Below are 20,905 nucleotides of genomic sequence, written 5' to 3' on the forward strand. Positions count from 1 at the left end.
GTTTATGCTTGGGGAAAGCTGGTGTTGCTGGAATTACATGTAACAGAAGGTCTTCCTCTGCTTCATCTCCTAAACCCCCTGACTGACATGGCTGCCCTCACCAGGACAAGTGAGGTGAGCTGATCCCTCCTTGGCAAGATGCACATTTTTGTTCTCTCTGTCAAGGTAAAGCAGCTGATCTTGACAATGGCAACTTCAACCACAACACGACAGCATATTTTAAACACGTGAGCAGATCTGTTGCTACAGATACCTCAATGAAGGGAAGGAAGAACCCTTAGCCTGCAAGAACAGGCACAGGGTAAGGGCCACACCATTTCTGCACAAGGAAAAAACCCCTCAGATCCTGTACTGCCAGGGCTTAGTGGGAACAGAACAAGAATTTTATGTCACTGATCCTTGGAGATGGTTTCTGAGAATGCAAAATGGTCAGATTCCAACAGCCTCTCAGTCCCATGTGGTCAGTTTGCAGGATTAAGTATTTCTCTACACTAAACTGACTTTGGCACATCACCCACTGATAGCCCCTTTCATTACAGCTCCCCTGGAAATTCATTTTACCTCTGAGTTGTTAATATCATCAACAGGGATGGTTGTTCAGCTAACCAACAGACACAATCCACTTAAACATCATGTTCTTACCTCGAGTACGTACTTCTCTAAAGACCTGATGCTTTCCAGAGCCTCTAGATCCTGGTGGATAATTACTACTTCTTTCAAAGGATACTGGGGGGGAAAAAAAAAACAACAAAACAGAAATGTAACTATTCAGTTTCCCCAGGTTTCTCCCAAAGTTTAAAACTGTTACACATTCCCAAGGTACGACAGGAGATGTGAGGAGTTCTAACCTTGACTGGGATGGTTTTTCTGTCTCTGATCACTCGTCCCAGCTCAATCACAGACTGCAAACAAGAAACGGCACTTTCGATTTTTTTGTCGATGAGATCCTCCCTAGATTAGAAAGGAAACATTATAATTGCTTCATTTTCATCACATCTCTTTGAGCAGATTGAAAACATTTTACCCCCTTCTCTGACATTTCCTGCAACAGACTCAATTATGACCTGGTTGGGGCAATTAAAGAAATGAACAAACAGGCCTTTCCTCGCTCTTTGTGGAGAAGATGAGGAGGAAATAACTTGCTGAAAACAAATAGCAGAGCTATTTTTACATCTTTTGTTAGCACCTCTCACAAGGTGGAGAGGATTGAGTCATACAACCTATTCTAGTAATAGCCAATAAAAAGTACAATTTACATTAATAATATCATAAGAAGATGCAGGAAGATATTATAAATAGGGTACTTATAACAACAATGAATTCCCTGTAACAATTCACTGGTTCTCAATTTATCATCTTTTCCAGAAATTGCAGATATTTGAGCTGGATGTTTTAGAGTTTTATCATCTTTCCTGGCTCAATAATTTTAACACCCTTCCATTTTGAGGCAAGGCAGGGCTGGGGGTTTTTTTGCCTTTTGGGGTTTTTTTTGGAGTGGGGATAGAATTGGGATTGATTTTGGATTTTTTTTTTTTTTTTTTTTTTGAGTGAGCTGACATTTACATCTTACTTCAAATGTACAAGCAGTGAAATGTTCTGAAAATGTGTTTTTGCTGATTTTTTGAATAGATGCACTCATCGGGCAGCTCCTTTAAAACCACTCAAGTATCAAAGCAAGAGCAGAGGTACTGGTTAAAAAGACAAAGATGAATAAAATGAAATGAACACAGGTACTTGCTGTAATCTAAGGAACAAAAGTAGTGGGATGAAAACCACAACTCCAGTAAGGACTGGCCAGAAAAACAGAGCTGGCAAAGCAAAACTTAGAACTGAAATATCTGCTTCAGTAGGGCTTTGAGATGGTACTACCTATTTTGAAGCTTTTGTTCTTCCAAAAGCCAGTGCTTCAGGATGATCCTCCAACAACTTGGAAATTAAAAGATGGAAGATTTTGCTCCCAGAAAGCTTCATACAGGATTATGTGGCAGTATTTCAATATTACTTGCCATCACTGAACAACACTGCAGAGCCACAACATGACAGTATTTTTCACAGACTGAATGCAAATCCAAAAAATTGAATGCAACCCATCTGTTCTGACACAGAGCAACCAAGCACGACCTCAGTGGGGTTTTAACACAGGTGCTGAGTCAAGGTCAGCTGTGGAAGTGGCCAAGTCCCTCAGCTTTAGCTGCACTCACCCTTCTGGTGAAGTGGTATTTTCTGTAACTGCATCCAAAAATCTCTCTTACTATTAATTGACAATATTGTCCTCATGCTGAATCAGAAAACTTTCAAAGTAAATGCAAGTGATGTGCTTTGAAACTCAAACTTCAACGATAATCTGGATTTGAAAGGTGTTTTTTTATGGGACAAGGGAACAACTGATACACAGGGGATGCAGTAAATTCCACAAACTAGTAACAGACAAAAACCCAAACCAAATGCACTACAGAGGAAAGTGATGCAAGCCTCAAATACATCCCACATTTGCATGATGCAGCAGCAAGTCAGCACTAACTGCAGTGAAGAGTGACTAAGCCACTTTTAAATGCTCGTGCTAAGCCCATGCCTGAACTGAGTTCCTGCAAACAGCTCCCCATCCTTCCCTTACTCCCTCCTACAGGAGCCCAAACCTATTCCTGGCAGCTCCCTGACGAGGGTGGCACTCCTTGATTACATATTCTTCACAGCACTTGCCCAGGGAGCAGAAAAATCAGCACCATCATTATGTCAATCTCCAGCTCCCTGTTGCAGTAACTCTCACTATTAAAGCCCTCACAAAGACCATACACCCTCCTCGAAGGATGCAGCAGCCATAAAAAGATACACCATTAGAGAAGGTTTGAATTTTTTGACTGTAAAGCATCAGGGTCAGGTCCCCTGCCCTTGAGGGTTTTCACACTGAGCTGCAAAGCTGAAGGCAAGTTTTTTTCTCCTATTTTCAGGGACCAAGAGCAGACACTGCTGCAGGAACTAACTTAATCCACTGCAATACCAGTGATCTCTCTGATCCTTTAGGGCACAGGCACCACAGCTTTGAGTCAACACAGTCTGAGGTGTAAAAAAGGATATTCCTGCCCACCGTAAGAAAATATTATGAATTTGGAACATGCATTCCTCCTAATTGCTTTCCTTCCTATCTCCAGTCCTTGAAGGTAACACAAATCCACTGCCTAAATGTGGAGAGAAAAGAAAATTCCCAGCTAAAATTGAGGGTGGAGTGTGAAGTGTACTGCAAGTGAAATGTTCTACAGCAAAGAGACTAAAATTCACCACATCTTAATCAAAATATAAACATCCTGTGCCCAAAGAAAAGAACATGTTCACTAACATCCTGAAGTTTTTTCGGAGGCAGAGGAATATTTACATTATTAAAGAAGTTTGGTTTCTTGTTATGCAGTTTTAAACACAAGTGAGGGAGCACTGCTCTGTGAAATCAAACAAAAACAAGCCCTCAAACCCCAAAAATGAATAAAAATCCCCCAACAACCAACCAAACCCCCATTCTGCCACCTAAGAGCTGCCTCTTACCTGACTTGGGGGAGCATGAGGTAGTGGATGCTCTCAGTGTTCTTTTCCTGGACCGAAGCCGGATCAATGAGTGTTTTCAGATTCTGGTACATCAGCTCAGTGATAAATGGAGTATATGGTGCCTGTAATGTTGCATTCAATCACCAGCTTTCCTTTATTGCTTGTACATTATGAATCAGTAATACCATGAATTACATAAGGACAGTTCAGCAAAAACAATGCTTACACAGTGTCTGCAACTGGGATGTTATTCAAAATGCAGACTGAAATAAATAATGGAATTCATGCTACTTATTTACCTCCTTCCCGATATTAAAATGTTATTTTTGGGAATCAGGGAAAAGATTATAACGTGTCCTTATCAATCAGATGATACAGGCCTTCTTTTTACTACCATGGGGCAGATAAGCAAATAAAAGGGAGAGATGGAAAATGAACTGTGCTACACAAAGATGCTTTTACATTAACTGCATTGAAGTGTTATTGAGAGTGAGGTGTAATTCCCTTACCATGAGTCTGCACATGGAGAACAAGACACTAAACAAAGTTTCCAAGGCCATAACGCAGTCCTCAGTCCCATTCTCACCCTAAGTGAAGAATTCATCAAGAAAAAAAAGCAGTTTTAGGATCAGGAAGTGCACTTCAATAGGCTTCAAAAGTTCCCTATGTTAATGCAATACACTTGTTTTCCAAACCGTAATCACTTTGCTCAATTCCAACCAGCAAGTCCAACAGAATTATTAGGCATTTTGGTTGGTTTTTCCCACAAAGCAGAGAGGAGAGAAAACAGTTAACTTTTGTGCCACTCTCAGGCACAAAGTGACAGCATTTAAAGCCAAGATCTTGTATGGAGCTGCCATGAATCCCATTACCAGGGACTGCCAGGACTTTGTTGCCAGAGCAGGAGTGCAGCAGCTGATCCCTACCTTGAGCCTCCTGCGGTTCATTCTGACGTACCAGTTGGTCAGAACATCCACAAACTTCACCAGCCGAGGCACCACCATGTACAGCCTGTAAGCTGCAAGGGAAAATGGTTCCTGCAGTTCAAATCTGCCCTCTGCAAGCTCCTCACTTCGAAACCACATCATCATTTGCAGTCCCGGTGTTAAACACAGCACTGGAGCAGCAGCGAGCTCCAAAAGGTAACTAAAATATTGATCCTGTTAAAACTGGATTTTGAATATGCACGGCATCATTCTCATACTCAAGACAAACACAGCCCCCCCAAATTGCTTCCTTAATCCCACACAAACTGACACTATGGGAGTCTTATGCTTTTATCTGACTGGTAAAGAGGATAGTGGATAAGAAACTATTAATGGCAGGGGATTGGGCAAATCCTCCATTTGCACATGCTGCAGACGCAGCCAAGGTGCTGAAAGCTGAACAGAAATTATTGCAGAACCAGAAAATACAATTTTCTTAATTACTGCCAACGCTTCCTCCTTTTGCTCAGCAGATTTAAAATGAGACACCTACTTCAACCAAGCCTCCCCCAATTAATTACAGTTTCACTATTTTTCTAAGTAACAGGGTAAGCTAAAATGTGAAGTAGCGGGAAGGCTGATGAGGTAAGAAATAAACAGAGCTGTATTTTCAAGTTCTGTGTAACTGAAATCATGGAAAGCTGCCAGCACCAAGGTCATCACCAGCATCACTACAAAACAGGGAAACAAATTTCAGCTGTTCCTGAGAAAAACTGGGGGGGCAGGGGAGGATGGACCTTATACAGGACTCAATTTTCTAAGGAACAACTTGTATTTAGCTTCTTTAAAAGCCAAGAGCTTCTTGATCTCCATTCTGAATCAGTTTCATTAATCAAGCAGCTACTGAGTAAAATGGATCTTGGCTTTAAAAGCTCCACCACACTTTTCACTGCATTTTGTAAAACAGAAGTGTTTTTAAAGGCAGAGAACTGGGATTTAAACCTACAAAGGAAATGCCCAGAAGATTCACACCATGGTGGGGAAGACATTATTTAGGGAGGAATTTGTATTCCTATAAAATCCTAGCCTTTCCTCTAGCTGTGCATTATTAACAGACCCATTATAAACAAATTTTAAAATAATCAAAAATCCCACCCTTCAGGGATAGTGTATCTTTAACAAGAAATACAGTATTAGCCTGGAAAAATGCATTTCTCTTCTCAGTAGCTGTAACCAAATTGTGAAATCTGCTTTTTTGTGACTCAGGAAAACCCATGGATGTACATGGAGACACTACACACTTCTTTTAATTACAGTCATCACAAGAGACGATGTTTTACTAAAGTAAGTGTTTGTAGGGGGCACTTTAGTAGAAAATAAAAAGCCTAATAAGGCTTATTGATTTTTAATGCAGAATTTTAACACCCCTGAAAGACATCACATTTCAACACATGTAACTTGTGCTATTTTCCATGAATATTGCAAATGGGGCTGGGCCTCCTCTTCTTCAGCTGCACACACTCCTGGAAGGCAAAGCTCTCCCCATCCAGGACCAGCAGAGGGCTGTTCCCCCTTTCTGGAGTTTTTCCAGGCTCTCTCAAGCACCCCAGAGTTGGAGGGGGCACAGGTTCATCTCCTCCCCCTCAGCCTATTCAGGTGAGGTCAATCCCACACTGACCCCCACTCCCACACTGCTGCCTCTCCAAGTGCCAGGAGAAACTGGAGCAGAATTAACATAAGTTGGACTTAATGGAAACATTTTTCCAGAGGCAGGAGCAGTGTAAAATTCAGCTCCACTCTAAAAGACGCTGGATGAAATGGAAGAAGCAGAGCCCAGCTGCAGCATCTCCCTGGTCAGTGGGGTCTCCTCAGCACTGCCAGCTTCAAACATGTGTGTTCTTACACCCCATCACCTCCAGCTGCAGGAATTTATATTTATCGCCTTTATCGAGCATTTGACCTTATAAGTCACCATTATAATCTTCCCTTGTCTCATCCTGACATTTTTCCTACTTGAAGTGATACAAAGTAGAAAATCTTTAAAAAAAAAAAAAATCCCCAAACAGGTTTGTAAAAGAGATTAGCACCAGAGTATCATGTCACAGTACACAAATTCACTGCATCTCATTAAGATCTGCCTGACTGAACCCACAGTTTATACAGAAAAATAAACTGAAAAATTCAGTTTATTAATCCCCTCCAAATGAGACTGCCACTCATTTGATGAGCACAGGATGTTATCTTCATCTGCCACAAGACAACAGCATTTCATACCAACACTGCTGCCTTGGAAGCCTTTACACTGTCATTTTCCAACAGGAACTCTTCTCCTGCTTGGAACGATCTTCTTACTTTGTAAAGATGGTTACTGACACATCCCTTTTTGTCAGCTTCATCTTCCTCTCAGAAATCCAGAGCAGAGAATTCAAGTTTCTGCCCTCATATTCACCTTCCAACAAATAATTCTGTTTAAACCATGCACTGATCCAAGATCCCAGGTTCACAAACTCACAAATGAATTTTCTGCTGTCCCTCAGAGTATTTTCCTCTTTACATGCAGCACATAAACTTGCCCAGGCTCTGCTGATTTCTGCTTGGCAACACATGAAACTCAACACAAACCACCATCAAATTTCAAGGATAACAACTTGCAGGAAGAAGCCACATTTTCATCAATTAGGGCCAGCTTTTATCATATCCCTGGGTTGGGTAGCTTGAGGATTCCTTTTTCCTTTAATGAAATGTTCTTAGATGAGTTCACATGAATTTTGCTCGTACCAAATGACCTGATTCATCTACCACAGCAGGATAAACTCACTGGACTGGTCTTGGTGACAGTGACCATCACATCAGTCAGAGGGGGGAGAGCAAGAGATGAGTGCAGGACTGTCCTGTGACCTCATGAACTCACATCTGGCATTTAGCTCTTTCCTTTTTATCTGTTATCCCACTTAACACCCTCCTTCCCAAGCCCAGGGCTTCTAAAAATTCTTCTGAGGGCAACTTAAGACCACAGGCATGAGGGGGTTATTTATTTATTCATGAACAGGAATGACAATGGCCAAAGCCACCTTCTTTCCAGTATCTGGGCTTCCAGTGCCCTCAAATGCACCAAAACCTCTTCAAATCCCACTGTGACTTTATTTGCAAGTTTATCAACTACTTCAGGGGGTTCTTGCAGCATCTCCTCTCTGCAATTAAGTGCCCCAATGTATTGTGAGCTTCACGAGGTATGGGATGATAAAAAGACAGCAAGCAGGAAGAAAAAACCTGGACAATACCTTCTTACAGCTATACCATATCCTAATACCATCTACCCTGCTGCACACACTCCCACAGTATGATTCCAAAGAAACCCTCTCCATGGAACCACACCAGGGAAAAATTTATTGCCAGGGCTCATGTACCTCTCAAAATCATTTTATTCAGCTGACTTGAGCACTGCCCATTTTATCCCTTTTTTTACAGCTTCTCCAAATTCTATTTGGCTTTCTTTTCACTGCTGTCTTTCAGTGACTATTATAATATTATTAATTGCTCCAAGCACTGCAGCAGACGTTGTTACAGCAACAAGCTCCACCACGGAGCTCACAGGATTAGCTGTGACAAAAAAAGCCTCATCACTTTTTGAAATCTCATGAACAAGCATAGCAAAATCTGACTTAACATCCATGAAAGCAGCATTCCATGGATTATGGTAGCTGGTTAAAGATTTCCTTCCTTTTATCAAAGCCTTTCATGGAATTTGGGAATCTCTGCATGGACAGGCAAGTTCTGCAATCAAACATGAAACACCCCCAGATCCCCTGAGCAAAAATGCATACCTGCCATTTCAGCTTTGAAGAACTGGATGAGGGATTGGGTGAAAGAAAGAATCCATTTATCCATTATGTTATTGCTCTCCTTAACTGTGTTCTCATTGTAAAGGAATTCTCTTCCTTCATCCTATCATAAAAACACAAAGCACATTTCCAAGTCATCAGGGTATATAATCAAACCTCTGTATCCAATTACCTGTCAGCCACCACTGTTCTGGCATCTTCCCTGAGTTACACTGGTTTGCTACCAGCAAACATTAAATTCCAGACACAGGTAGGTAAGAGAGGGAGCTATGGAAAACCTGCCTCCCACTGCTGCCACACCACAACTTTTAACTGCCAACGAGGCCAGTGATTTGGGCCTGTTAAAGCAGATAAAAAGCAGTGCCAGTCCTCCTTTCCCTGTGTGCAGGGTGAGCCCCAGCCTCCAGACACAGGGTAGGATCCTTGAATCTACACAACTCCTTCATCCAGGAGGATCTGAGGCATTTCTAAGGAATTTACTATGCAGATGGATCCTATCTGGGGAGCAGGCCTAGAAGCAAGACCATTACTTTTTTAAGAACATGTGACCATTCCAACACATTAAAACACAGATGAACGTAGCAACCTGAAAAACCAGGTGGAATTTTTAGCATCCAACATGCACAGAGTGCATTTTTGCTGCTTTCCAGAGCACTGATGTTTGCAGCCATCTGAGAAATGTCATCACCTTGCTGGTTCTGCAGGGCAAGCAAAACCACGTCTGTGCCTCATCTCTTTCCCACAGGTTGGAAACAGGGTTTGGTTTTTTCCCCCTCAGATTTACAAACAGTACTTAACAGCTGGTTTTAAAAGCCTTTAGACTTTTCTCTTCCCTCAGAGTCCAGATGAAAAAATCTGTTTGGATTATTCAACCCAGAAACTATAGATCCACTTTCACAGTACAAAGGAGAAGATTCATAGGAAAGAAATGCAGGAGAGGAGCAATCCCAGCGTGAGGTCAGCAGTCATTAACCAACTACAATTAAAGGGGGAATTACAAGAAGCATTAAAACATGATTATACCTGATCCAGGACACTGGGATTTTGCTTTCTCTCCTGCGGGAAGCAGAATACAATGACAAAGTTGCTTAAACCTGTGCATGAAATCTAATTTAAGCTTTATCACCTCCAAGAGCACATTCTTTTGCCTAATATGGTGCATAGGAAGGATTTCACTATTTAGAAAGAAAAATCCATCTGCTGAATTACCAAAACTATCTCCTTAAGCACCTGGATTTTCCACTGGGGTCTTCCATCCCCATTTGAGCTGACATTGCAAGATTTAATGGGATCACAGCAAAAAGCTGTAAATTTCACTTTAGACAATTCAAAGGTCACACAGGATAAACAAGTGCATTTTCAGGGCAACATCTACATTTCTCTGATGAATGCTGTCCAGGGATCCTAAAAAAAGGCTTGTTAAATATTAGGATCTGGAGTTAGCAAACTTTCTTCCCCAAAGAGGTTGCTAAAACAGGTAAAACCAATTGTAAGTCCGCTGTTTACTATACTGACTTCTTCAGTCAGCTGCCTTTATTGATTCAAAGGGCAGCTCTCCACAGTGGCCAGGCTGCCACTGCAATTGCACATGTTGTACAAGGCTTGGACTTCTCATTTAGCTCCCACTCTCCCATAAAAGTCTGCACTAACCTGCTGTCATTCATTTCAGCTGAAAAATTAAAATTGGTTTCAATAGAAACTATACAATATACACATCAAATCTTTAATTTTAATGAAAAATTACTGTAAGAAAGAAATTTTAATCCTGCTTTCACGCTTAAAGTGTAGAAACTCCTGTCACTCATCCAGCATTTTCAGTAGACTTCAAATGTAATCTACAAGTCTAAAGCATTATTGCTTTTGTGATTTGCCTTTCTTTCCATTCCATTTCTGAATCTTTTTTCTAAGTTGCATTTAAATATAACTTTAAAAAAAATTACTGTCATGTTACAGAAGACAATCTTCTTGCTGTGGTTAATGTATTCAGGACTGAGTATTCCCAAGTTAAGCATTTTAATGCAGATTCATAATTAAAGTTCCAGTAAATCAGTTAGCTCAAGAAACTGTCACAGCAGCCACTACTGAAAATAACTTTCCTGACTGATCTGCAGTTCTGCTCATGTTCAAGCTGGGTGGTGCTTAGCACTGCTCTCAGTGCAGAGGAATGTGCAGCCCAAGTGACAGATCCTCCCAGACAGATCCTCCTGGGCTGGAGCTGTGCTGGACACACCACACAGAGGAACAGCAAAGACAAAGCAGCAGCACTAAGGCAGGATCAGTGGGACCTGCTGCCTCCAGCTGCTCTGGAAACACCGATAGGAAAATCCACCCAGGCTTAGCAGGGACATCTCAGAGGGATCCCCTCCAGCACACGTGGCTTCAACTGGTGTTCCCAGGGGGTGATGAGCAGCAGGTAGTTGCTCAGTGTGTCCTGACCCCACAAACACCAGGTCTGGACCTCCAATTTCACAAGTCTGAATGCAGTAGCATCCCACTGATGTGAAATAAAAGGGACTCAAGAGCACCCTAATCTGAGAAAGGAGAGCTGTCATGTCTTGGCAGTCCTCCACCTTCCTCTCCTCCTTTCCATTTAATAAGCTTGGCCAAGAAGAGAAAGATGCAGGTGACTACAGCTTCATAAAGCATGGTACAAACAGCAAATAACAAATTAAGAGCAAGTATAATATACAACCTGATCTAACTTAGAACAAGGAGGTAAAGATCAGATGACCACCAGAGTCCAGACCTCCCTCCCAATAATCTCAGTTTCCCTACAATGTTGACTCCCTTTAACCCTGCAGAAGCAGAAAATCCCTTGCACTCAGCCCCCCCAAGATCTGTACCTTGTGCTGCAGGATCTGCACATTCTGCACCAGGAAGCGATAGGCATTGTACCAGGGCAGGAACACATCCTTCAGGATATCCCTCACTCCCTCCTCCTTAAACCTCAGGTTTTCTGCTCTTACCACGGGAGAATTGATCAGGTACAACCTGCAAAATAAGATCACAGCACTTCAAAGCTTAAAACTGCACATACTGATAGAGTTTCACACTAAAAACCCCAAAGATTACTGTATCGTAGGCATGTAACAAACTGAGCATAAAGCCATTTACTAGTTACTGCTACAGGAGTTTTTCTAAGATGCTGCATACAGAATTTGTATTTAAACTTTTGGTTTTTACTCTAGAAGTTAACTGAAGTGCTAAAAACATGCTCAGATGTCATCACAGCATCAAACAAGCAGAGATTGCAAGGAATTAGCATTCATCTTTAGGATGACACCTATTGTTTTGGCAATATTTTGAATTCCTTAACCCCAACTCAGACTCTTTCTACTCAATCTAGTTCTTCAGTTATGAAAAGCTTTGACAGAACTAAGGAGAAAAACAAAACAGGCAAACCCAGAGAAAAGAGCAGAAATTAACATTTTCAAGAAAGACAGCCCCAAAAGGGGACAAAGGATTGCAGGGCCTCCTACAGCACAAATGACCCTCAGCTCCAGAGACAGCTCTGAGGGGATAAAGCAGAGGATCCAGGTGACACCAGCTACTTACACAAGGGACAGAAATGTCCCTCAGCTTCTTTGCTGTCTCTGAGTTCACAAAAAATCATCTTTAAACTTCATCCCACCTTCTTCCCCAAATAAACATTCTGTCTTTAGAAATAAACTGGAATCTATCAAGTTAACTCAAAGAGAAACAAGGCCTTACTCAGGTATCAAAAAAACTTGAATCTAAACTTGATTTAGAACACTTCATTTAATTTTCCAAATAAGAAAACCAAACCAAACATTTTTTCATTTTAAAGACTGTGGCATTTTTCAATCCAAATTTATTAACCCATTTTCTCACATTTTTGAACTTTTAAAATCATGATTCTAAACTAACATAACTTTACAGGCACTTCCTTTAGGCTTTAAAATCTTAATGGGGTTTGACACAGCACATCCAAGAATACCAGACGATAAATTCTTCAGGAGAGAGGGCTTCTTGCATTAAAACTAATAGATAAAAATAGAGCTGCCAGAATAAACAGACAGTAATGCAGCACAGAAATGGCCTTTTCAGTACTGAATTAAAAAAAAAAAAAAGAAAAATAAACAATTTTTAAACACATATTCTTAGAATGGCTTGGGTGGGAATGGACCCTGAAGATCACCCAAGTGAATTTGTACCTGAATTCCAATTATAAATTTACAGAAGTACAGAAGAATTCATGGCAATGAACTAGGAAGTCCTTAAATGAAACTAGAATTTAGGTCTATCCTTCAGCCACACCTTCCTTCTATCACAGTTATTTATGTGCCACAGTTTGGTGGTGCAGCGGTATTTTTGGTTTGTTGCATTTTTTGTTTGTTTTAATAAAGCAGCCCTCCACTGCCTTACAATATGTCAATGTTAAAAGAAGAGCAATTTCCTCAATTACTCCAATGCAAAGACACATTTATTCTATGGAAAGAGAGATAAGGCACACAACAAAACAGGAGTTCCATCAGTTTAGTTACAGCCATTCAGTTACCCACTGGGCAGAAAATAAAACCTGCCTCAAATCAAGGCAGTGTTAAAAGTTTGCTAACAATGTATGAGAAAAGAATAATCTCCTCTTCACCCCTCTGAACCAGCAGATTGCTGCATTATTTCTTCTATATGTTAAGACCAGTTTGAGAGGAGGATGTAACTCCCCACTTCTAACAGCAATCCTTACCCCAGGACAGAGGAAGGCAAAGGCCTGGAAGTACCATGACCAGCAAATTCCTTCTGACATAGCTCAGCTTGGACAGGTCTCCAGCTCAGGTCTCAGCAATACTGAAATGGAACTGGTTTGGCTCTTCTTACAGATTTTGCTCAGGATTCAAATTTCATTAAGTCTGAAGTTGGGTTGTTAAATTTACTGTGCTGCTATTCTGCTGTTCGCCCTTTCTACTCAATTCCATATTCATTTCACCAACTTATAGCTGTATTTTCCACTGATCTATATTTATCAAGCTACTGCTGAAAATACTTCAAAGCTGGAGTTAAAATATACATATATATTTGTGTACTGCAAAAGCTAAAGTAACTCTGCAGGGAAACAGTGCCAAGGAAAAAACCTCAGTTGTAGCTTTTGCTATTAACAGGGAACATCAAGCGCCTCAGAAAAAGCAGAGAACTGAATTGCAGAGCTCCTTCCAGAAATGAGCCCAGGCTGCAATGCTTTTTACTCTCTGTGTGGGTGTAGGTATAAATAAATGTGACATTAAAGAATGAGTACACTGGAAGAAAAATGAATTAGCTTCTTAGAAATTAAAAAAAAAAAAGACATGAATAATGGAAGTGTAACTTCTGGTGTTTGAGATTTTTTTGGTTTGTTTATAAAAAAGGGAGGGGTCTTTTTTTCAACAGAAACATCACCTGTGATTTAAAAATCTCCAGTGTGAGTAACTCCAACCCTTTTCACTCATATTATACAGCCACCTGTATACACTGCTACCCTGCTAACACACCTTGTTTATTTGTAAAAAGCAACCTTGATTAAACTTAAGAACTCTACCCAACATGTACTAGATCCTTTAAATGCTAAAGCTTGAAACAATTAGGAACTTCACATTGATTTTTTTTTTAATTATCTAGAAGCAACAACCATCTTCCCCAAACAAACATTCAGCTTTCATTCAGCCCATCAGTTCTGGGTGTAGCTGTAACACACAATGTGTCGTAGTTGAAGGTTTTCTTATATACACAAGAATTACAGGGCTCTAGGGAAATGCCCAAGCACTGCATTCCTGCAGTTATTAAAATGTGTTTATTGTGCCTTTACCTCAAGGTACCAGTTGATGCATGTAGTCAGTGCACCAAGGCAGGGCACCAAGTGACTGTGTAATTACTTTATATGTTCTTGTAATTTTAATGAACCACTTGAACTGTGTTTAATCTCTGTTTGACCAGGACAATTTATCTACACACACTAGGCTGCTCCACTTCTGCTCTTCTGGTGCTGCTACTACTACTACTACTAGGTGCAAATTACATACTTGGATCAACAAAAACAAAGCACTTTCTCTCTACAAAATGTATAGTGCAAACAGCAAACAAATGTTTTGTGCATTATGCAGAGACCCTTCTCTAAGACAAGAACTTAACAGTCACCTTGTAGTATTGTTATCAAATATTTTATTTACACTACTTGGCTGTCACTGCGGTCTAGAAGCTTCTAAAATTAACTTTCTTCCTGCTGCTAATTGTCAAACCCCCACAAGCAGCCTCTTGGTATGGATCTGCCATGAGCAGGGAGCCAACACATCCCAGTGACCATCCACCAAAGGAATCCCACCTGAGTGCATCAGCTCCGTAACTGTTTATAATGTGCATCGGATCAGGGTAATTCTTCTTCCTTTTGCTCATTTTTTGGCCATCACTAGAAAATATCAGAACATAGGTATCAATTCCCAGAACTCTTGTAAAACATGGATAAAGAAAAAAGGCCCTTCAAATCCAGCTCAATTTTTCTCCCCTAGTATGTTCCTGGTGGCACAGACACAATTATATGTATCTATATATTGGCACATCGTTTCTGTAGGGTTGTTGAGCCCACAGAATAAACTGAAAAAAACCAAAACCCAACCCAAGAGGCTCCCAAGTTTCAAATCTAAGCAGGAAATCTGTCCTTCCTACCAAAGCTGAGGGAACAGGCACTTGTTTTGAATCAATCCCTCCAGCCCACTGGCAAAGCTTCATTCGAAAATAAAGGCAAACAAATGTAACTAACTTAAAATTACATCTAAAGCTACATTTATCATCCCTTTTGCTCTGCATAATAGGTGTAATTTCTTTCCTATTCTTGTTGTTCATTTTCTCTCTCAAGGCAGGACTAATCCTGCTGGAAAGAACCCAGTGCAGCAGGCAGCTGGGATGTGTGAGCCTCTCACTCTCAGGTGCCTCTTATCTCCTGCAGCACTGATATCACCCTGGCAAGTCTTAACAGCTCCAAAGTCCATTTCACATTCCATTTACAACTTGCAGGACTTATCTGAAACATTCTTTGACTAAAAACCTGCTCAGGAAGGAGCTGACTGACACCAACCTGGCAAGGACGAGGCCATTCACAATGACATTCTTGAAAGCAGGCCTCCCAAAAAGAGCAGTGGACAGCACCAGCAAAGTGTAGAACCTGAAACAAGAGACAACATAAACGTGACTTTATAAATACACCAAGCTAAAGCCTGCATGTCTTCATTAAAAAATTAATGTTTCATTATGGTGCTCTCCTCCAGCAAAGATAAATTTTAAGTCTGGGGAACATTTATGTGGCAAAAAGTCAGAAGAGGAGCTTATTGAAAGTAGATCTTCCTATTTGTAGCATTATCAGGCTGTTTGCTCAGCTGGGATCTACTACTCTAGGAAGGCAGAAAAATTCTAACAGGAAGCATTAGGAAGATCATGAGGAAGAAAATTGCAGCATTTTTCCTCCTTAGTACAAAAAAGGGAATTCTGCCCCTGAACAAGTTTCCTACTTGCTCACTGCAAACCTGTGAGCAGGGGATAGGTCAGGACCAAACATGGCACACAGGACCAGCACACTTGTGTGTGTTAATTGTGTATTCTTCAGCCTGACAGGCAATGGAACACAGTACAAAAGTATAAAAGCAAGTTATCAAAAAGGGGAGGAGCCTCCTTCCAGTCCAGCCAAAGGTTTGATCAGGAGGTTGTGGGTACCTGCTTAAATCAGCCACACTAGGAAATAAAGAGAATGTTCCCACAACAAAGGGCAGCAGCAGTTTCCCTCCCCATTCTATTTGATGTGTTACAACCACTCTATAAACTGAGACACTTTGGAAATCAGTGCTGGAGCAAGCACAGGCACCTGTTGTTCACAAGGCTGATCTATGATTATATCTGGGAAATTAAGTGGAAGTGCAGGATGATGTGATAATTTCACACTCGGGAGCCAAAGCCATCACCAAAGGAGGGATGTGTGAGCTGCTGGAACTGCACTGTTGGTAATTACTTTTAAGAAGGTAACTGGAGGGTGGCCACAGCTCTCCTGGTTCAAAGCAGGCATCACACTGACAACTACTTAGCAACCTTCAAAGAGAAGGTGATCATAAAAAAGCTGTAACAAGGCACACGAGGTTATGTCTCAGAACTACATACTTGCATGAAGATTTAGTGGAGAAACACTCCAGAGGGGGAAAGAAAAAAAAAAAAATCCATCTGTATGTTCCAAAGTTGTTTTTATCAAAAAGCAGCCTATAATTGCAAAAGCATTATTCTGACATTTGAGGGTCCTCTGCAGAGGTTGCTGCGTGCATTTATTCAGTGACTTCCACGACAACTCTGATGCTTATCTCAGACAGGCCCTTAACTCTCAAAATCACCTCAACTCACACTGTAGGATACAAATTCTCTTTATTAAACAACAGTCTAATTTCATGAATTTTAACCAATACTCCTCCCCCTGCGCACAAACTTTTGCACTCAAAATCCCTGTTTTGATCTTTAACGTCCTTAAGAAAACCCCTAAACAAAAATATCTGAGTATTTACTCAGATGAGTGACACCTCAAGCCTACAGGGCTGGTAGTTCATTACAAACACAGCAGTTCTTCCTTAGTACTTACTAAAAAGTTGACAAACTCCCAGGACTTTCTGCAAACTGGTCACAAATTCTCATACTAGAGGACCCAAATTTGCAGGTAAAAAGCACAAAGCAGAACCAACTAGGAGAGATTTCAGTATTCTTTAGGCAATATTGAAAAATGTTTCCTAATTCCCTGTATTATGAAAATTGTACAGGCAGACTGTGGGTACTGAAAAAATGCATCCAAGGATACATCACAGATTTTATGTTCAAATTGTCAAACCCAAAGAGCCTCAGCATGAGGTGCCTTAGCTGATGACAGCTACAAGACTGTCTCCGAGAACCTGTGATCCACATATTCTGATGGAACTCTTCTGATTCTTCCTCAGGTTGTGGTTTTAAAACTCACCTCATTCACTCTGAATATTTTAAAGGAATGTCTTTCTGCACCTTATTTTAGAAATATCTTGTCCACAGACACACTTGGTTCCTGGAAACTTCCTCAATTTCTCTGCTGCTTTACCTTCTGTTCACCAAATCTCAGTCTGTTTCTAGGTATGTCCTTGCAGATAAACAGCTGGCAATCAAACAACAGTAAAAAAGCCATGACAGGGACAGAAGTTTACTCCTTTGCTCTACTTTCCACTTAGGAGAAAACAGGGAGGGAAATCTTTTCTCCCTTTTTTCTTGAACAGCTGTGGGTAAATTCATGATCCTGTGGTTCATACCAAAACCCTCCAGCTGTGAATTCCCTGTGGGCCACCACATTCTGACCACGACCATAAATCTTGCTGCATTTCCCTCTACAGAGACAGAGCCTTTCCTACCACTCTGCCTGGACTGCCAGTGTTGCAACCCAGCTACTCTAAGGTTTTGTCCTGTGGCTTTAACAAATATAATTCAGCTGGTTCTCTCTCCATCCAGAAAGTCATCAAAAATACCTCTTTTCCTGGACAATCACTTTTGTTACATTAATTTTCCCCTATTCTCTCTTGATTTTTTCTCCTCCGTGGAGTGAACCAGAAGCCACCAGACCTCCACCTTGTGAGCCTTTCCCCACCTCCCAGTCCTCACTTCACAGCAGCTGCAGTCTCTGACCTGACACAAAACCAATCCCCATTCTCAATCTTCACACTTCATACAGGATGTGCCAAATACAAATCACATCCTGTGCTCTCAACACTTCAGAACTCACCTGCTTGTTGTTCTCTTAGACCTCACACCTTAATTCCTTCTGTCTCTCACAAATCAGAAGTGCTCTACTCCAAATCACACAACACTTGCTGCTAGCAAAGCCCTGGCTCATTAACAGCCAGGAGCACCTGGGAAAGGTGGGAGCAGCAGGAATTGAGGCAGCTGTTTTGATTTCCCACCACAGACAGGTGAAACACACCTGGCTGTGGGTAAGACTCCCAGGAACTCTTATAGTGATGTTAAGAGCAAAAAGGAATCTACCCCAGACTGCAAAAGGGAAGTCTCCTCTTGCACCCTGACTAGGGCACACAAGTCTGAGGGCTCACACCAAATGTCTTTATCCTGAGTTCTTCCATTAAAAAAGAAAAAAAAAGCACTATTTTCTAATTTTTTTCCAGATATTAAAGAGGAAAAATTAAGTTTTTATCCTCCTTTTGCTACCCAACAGTATCTGATTGTATACTGAGGTAGTAGCTAATTTTTGCAACACAATTAAGGGGTTGAAAAGTGAAGACATTTCACTGCAATCATAAATTTAGTTGTATTTGGCATCCTGCCTGCTCTGGTTTCTTGGTTTGTTGGGGGAGTAGAGGAGTGGGCAAAGGGAAGTGCCAGCTGTATTCCAGAGGAATTCATTTAGCTCTAATACCTCAAGTTACTGGATGGAAAAGTTCTGCTTGGACACAGTGAAACTCACTAATCCAGAAAACACAAGAATTCATCTTAATCTGTCCATTTTCGCAGTCAACCTCAAACTTCAAACATGGACTAAATACTCTGCAATGCTAAAACTACAACTGTATGTAGGCATACAAGTATGTATGAGAACATTAACCACAGAAAATCAGAGAAAAATTTTCACCAATGATGGAAAAGTAATTATCCAGAGTGAAAGAAGCAGATGAAGTTTACAGCTAAGAAATGTGAAAATTTTTTTGGTAAGCTGTAAATTGTTAACAACATAATGTCTGACTTAATTTTTTTTCTGCACTCCTATAAACCCAAAATTCAGATTTAGTCTTGGGATAAAAATTACCAGGCTATGCATTGGCTTGAAATGTTCAAAACACTGCCTTCCATTTCAGCTGACTCAGTTGCAGCTCTGTCTCTAGAAGGTAACTCCAGTTCTGTGATAATTCAGCTGATTTTTCCGTACCAGGCCAAAGATGTGCCCTGTTACCTAATGATGTTTTCCACAAGAGCTGGGAAGATTTCTTGCTAACACTGTATTCCTACAACAACTTTTTTGTCCCAAGCTTTAGGCTACCTCATGTTTTAGTTTAAAAAACTAATTATACACTTACCTGCATAGCATTAAAGATATAAAAGTACTGAAATAAATGCATTAACTATTATAAAACGCTGTTAAATAAATATATCAATTATGAAAGTATATTTAAGCATTGAAATGTTAGACACAAGGCAATAACCTCACATAACAAAGTGGCAGAAAATTACCATCCTCGTGTCTGGTCGATGCCCTCAGCGATGAAGTCAGCAGGGAAAGCATCCTCAAGCTCCCTCTTGTTCTCAAAGGGGTAGTGCACCTGGGCATAGGGCATGCTGCCACTCTCAAACCAGCAGTCAAACACCTCGGGCACGCGGCGCAGGGAGCCCTTCCCACAGCGCGACGGGATGCTCAGCTGGTCAACGCTGTGGGGACAAAACCACCCAGGAACCCCACACAAAACCAACAGTTAGGAGAGGTTCATGTTATGCTGGTAGATTAGGATGACAGCAGTTTTGGCTTTTGTTTTAATGACTCTTCAAAAAGCTCAGCATTTCCTTTGCGCAAGCTCTGTAATTTTTATATTAACAGTGTTCAAGACAGAAAAAAAATGGAATTTATATGTCTTAATCACAAGTCCTGTTACAACTTTTCTATTTTCTCTAAATCTGTTTGGGAAAAAAACCCAATTTTTTTTTATGTCTGCTCATCTATTTCTAACACCCAGTGAAGGGTCTCTGACCCACCTTTCTCGATGGAGATCTGTGACTTTCACTCCACACAGCTCTTCCAGTTCTGCCACTGAACCAACACAAACCACCTGTTTAAGAAATTCAGGAAATTTAGCCAGTTATTTGCACACAGTAGCAATTTTTTTTCTAACATCAGACAGAAGACCTATAGGTCAGTCAGAATCTCCAGTAGTAGCTGACAGAGCTGAAAAAACAATAAAAATTTTGTGCAAGGATCTCCTTCCTAAATCTAACACAGCACTAAATGATGTTAGAGACCACTGCTCTGATTTAATACAACTCATGTTACAAGAACTGGAGACTTGGAAGCAGCAGAATCTTGGCAGGTTACCAAAAAATGTGGGATTTTGGGGGCAGGGGGGCTTCTTCAAACAAGCCACAACCAACAACCCCTGAAAATTCAATGACTGACTTTTATACAAATAGGAGTTTCAGATCCCAGGCTCCTCCCCTAAAGTAAGCAGCTCATTATCCATAAGTGTTCCATCCCAGATACATTAAATTGTACATTTTTATTTAATTATTATGCTTTTTATTTAAAGTGAAGAAAGTGTCACAGCTACCAAAGAGGTTGCTAAGAAAGAATTTTCTTGGTTTTGTTGCATCAAACTCTTAAGAAAAATGCTAATTTCCACACCAGACTTGCACTGCCATCATGAAACAATGATTCTGAAAAACTCTATGAGAGAAGCAAAAAAGCAAAGCTTTCTTTGCTTTAGTTTTTAGTCAAGTTGAGCCCTCCCACAGCCCTGTGGCCTCTCTCATCTGCCAGGACTCACAAGCCACAAGCTGCAGTACAGGCCTGGATTTTGGAGATGCTGTCCCACATGCCATCAGCCCCGTTTAGAAGTGCCATGGAAAAACCCCAGGGTT

At 40.9% G+C, this 20,905-nt stretch overlaps 1 protein-coding gene across 4 annotated transcripts in view; it reads right to left on the reverse strand.

The window, feature by feature from the left end:
* Window positions 1-20,905, reverse strand: part of IARS1 (isoleucyl-tRNA synthetase 1) — an 89,171-nt gene that overhangs the window by 17,836 nt on the left and 50,430 nt on the right. For all 4 annotated transcript variants that reach the window (XM_042026762.1, XM_042026759.1, XM_042026761.1 and 1 more), the window contains exons 16-26: window positions 20,027-20,100; window positions 19,511-19,705; window positions 15,363-15,449; window positions 14,613-14,696; window positions 11,146-11,293; window positions 8,285-8,405; window positions 4,461-4,552; window positions 4,044-4,121; window positions 3,535-3,656; window positions 849-951; window positions 643-726 (exon numbers count right to left, since the gene is read on the reverse strand). In XM_042026762.1, coding sequence (XP_041882696.1) covers window positions 643-726; window positions 849-951; window positions 3,535-3,656; window positions 4,044-4,121; window positions 4,461-4,552; window positions 8,285-8,405; window positions 11,146-11,293; window positions 14,613-14,696; window positions 15,363-15,449; window positions 19,511-19,705; window positions 20,027-20,100 — 1,188 coding nt within the window. The remainder of the gene's footprint in view (window positions 1-642; window positions 727-848; window positions 952-3,534; window positions 3,657-4,043; window positions 4,122-4,460; window positions 4,553-8,284; window positions 8,406-11,145; window positions 11,294-14,612; window positions 14,697-15,362; window positions 15,450-19,510; window positions 19,706-20,026; window positions 20,101-20,905) is intronic.

The sequence above is a fragment of the Corvus kubaryi genome, unplaced genomic scaffold, assembly GCF_017639235.1.
Source record: "Corvus kubaryi isolate FWS band 111438036 unplaced genomic scaffold, C.kubaryi_AGA036_p1.0 37285, whole genome shotgun sequence".
Lineage (NCBI taxonomy): Eukaryota > Metazoa > Chordata > Aves > Passeriformes > Corvidae > Corvus > Corvus kubaryi.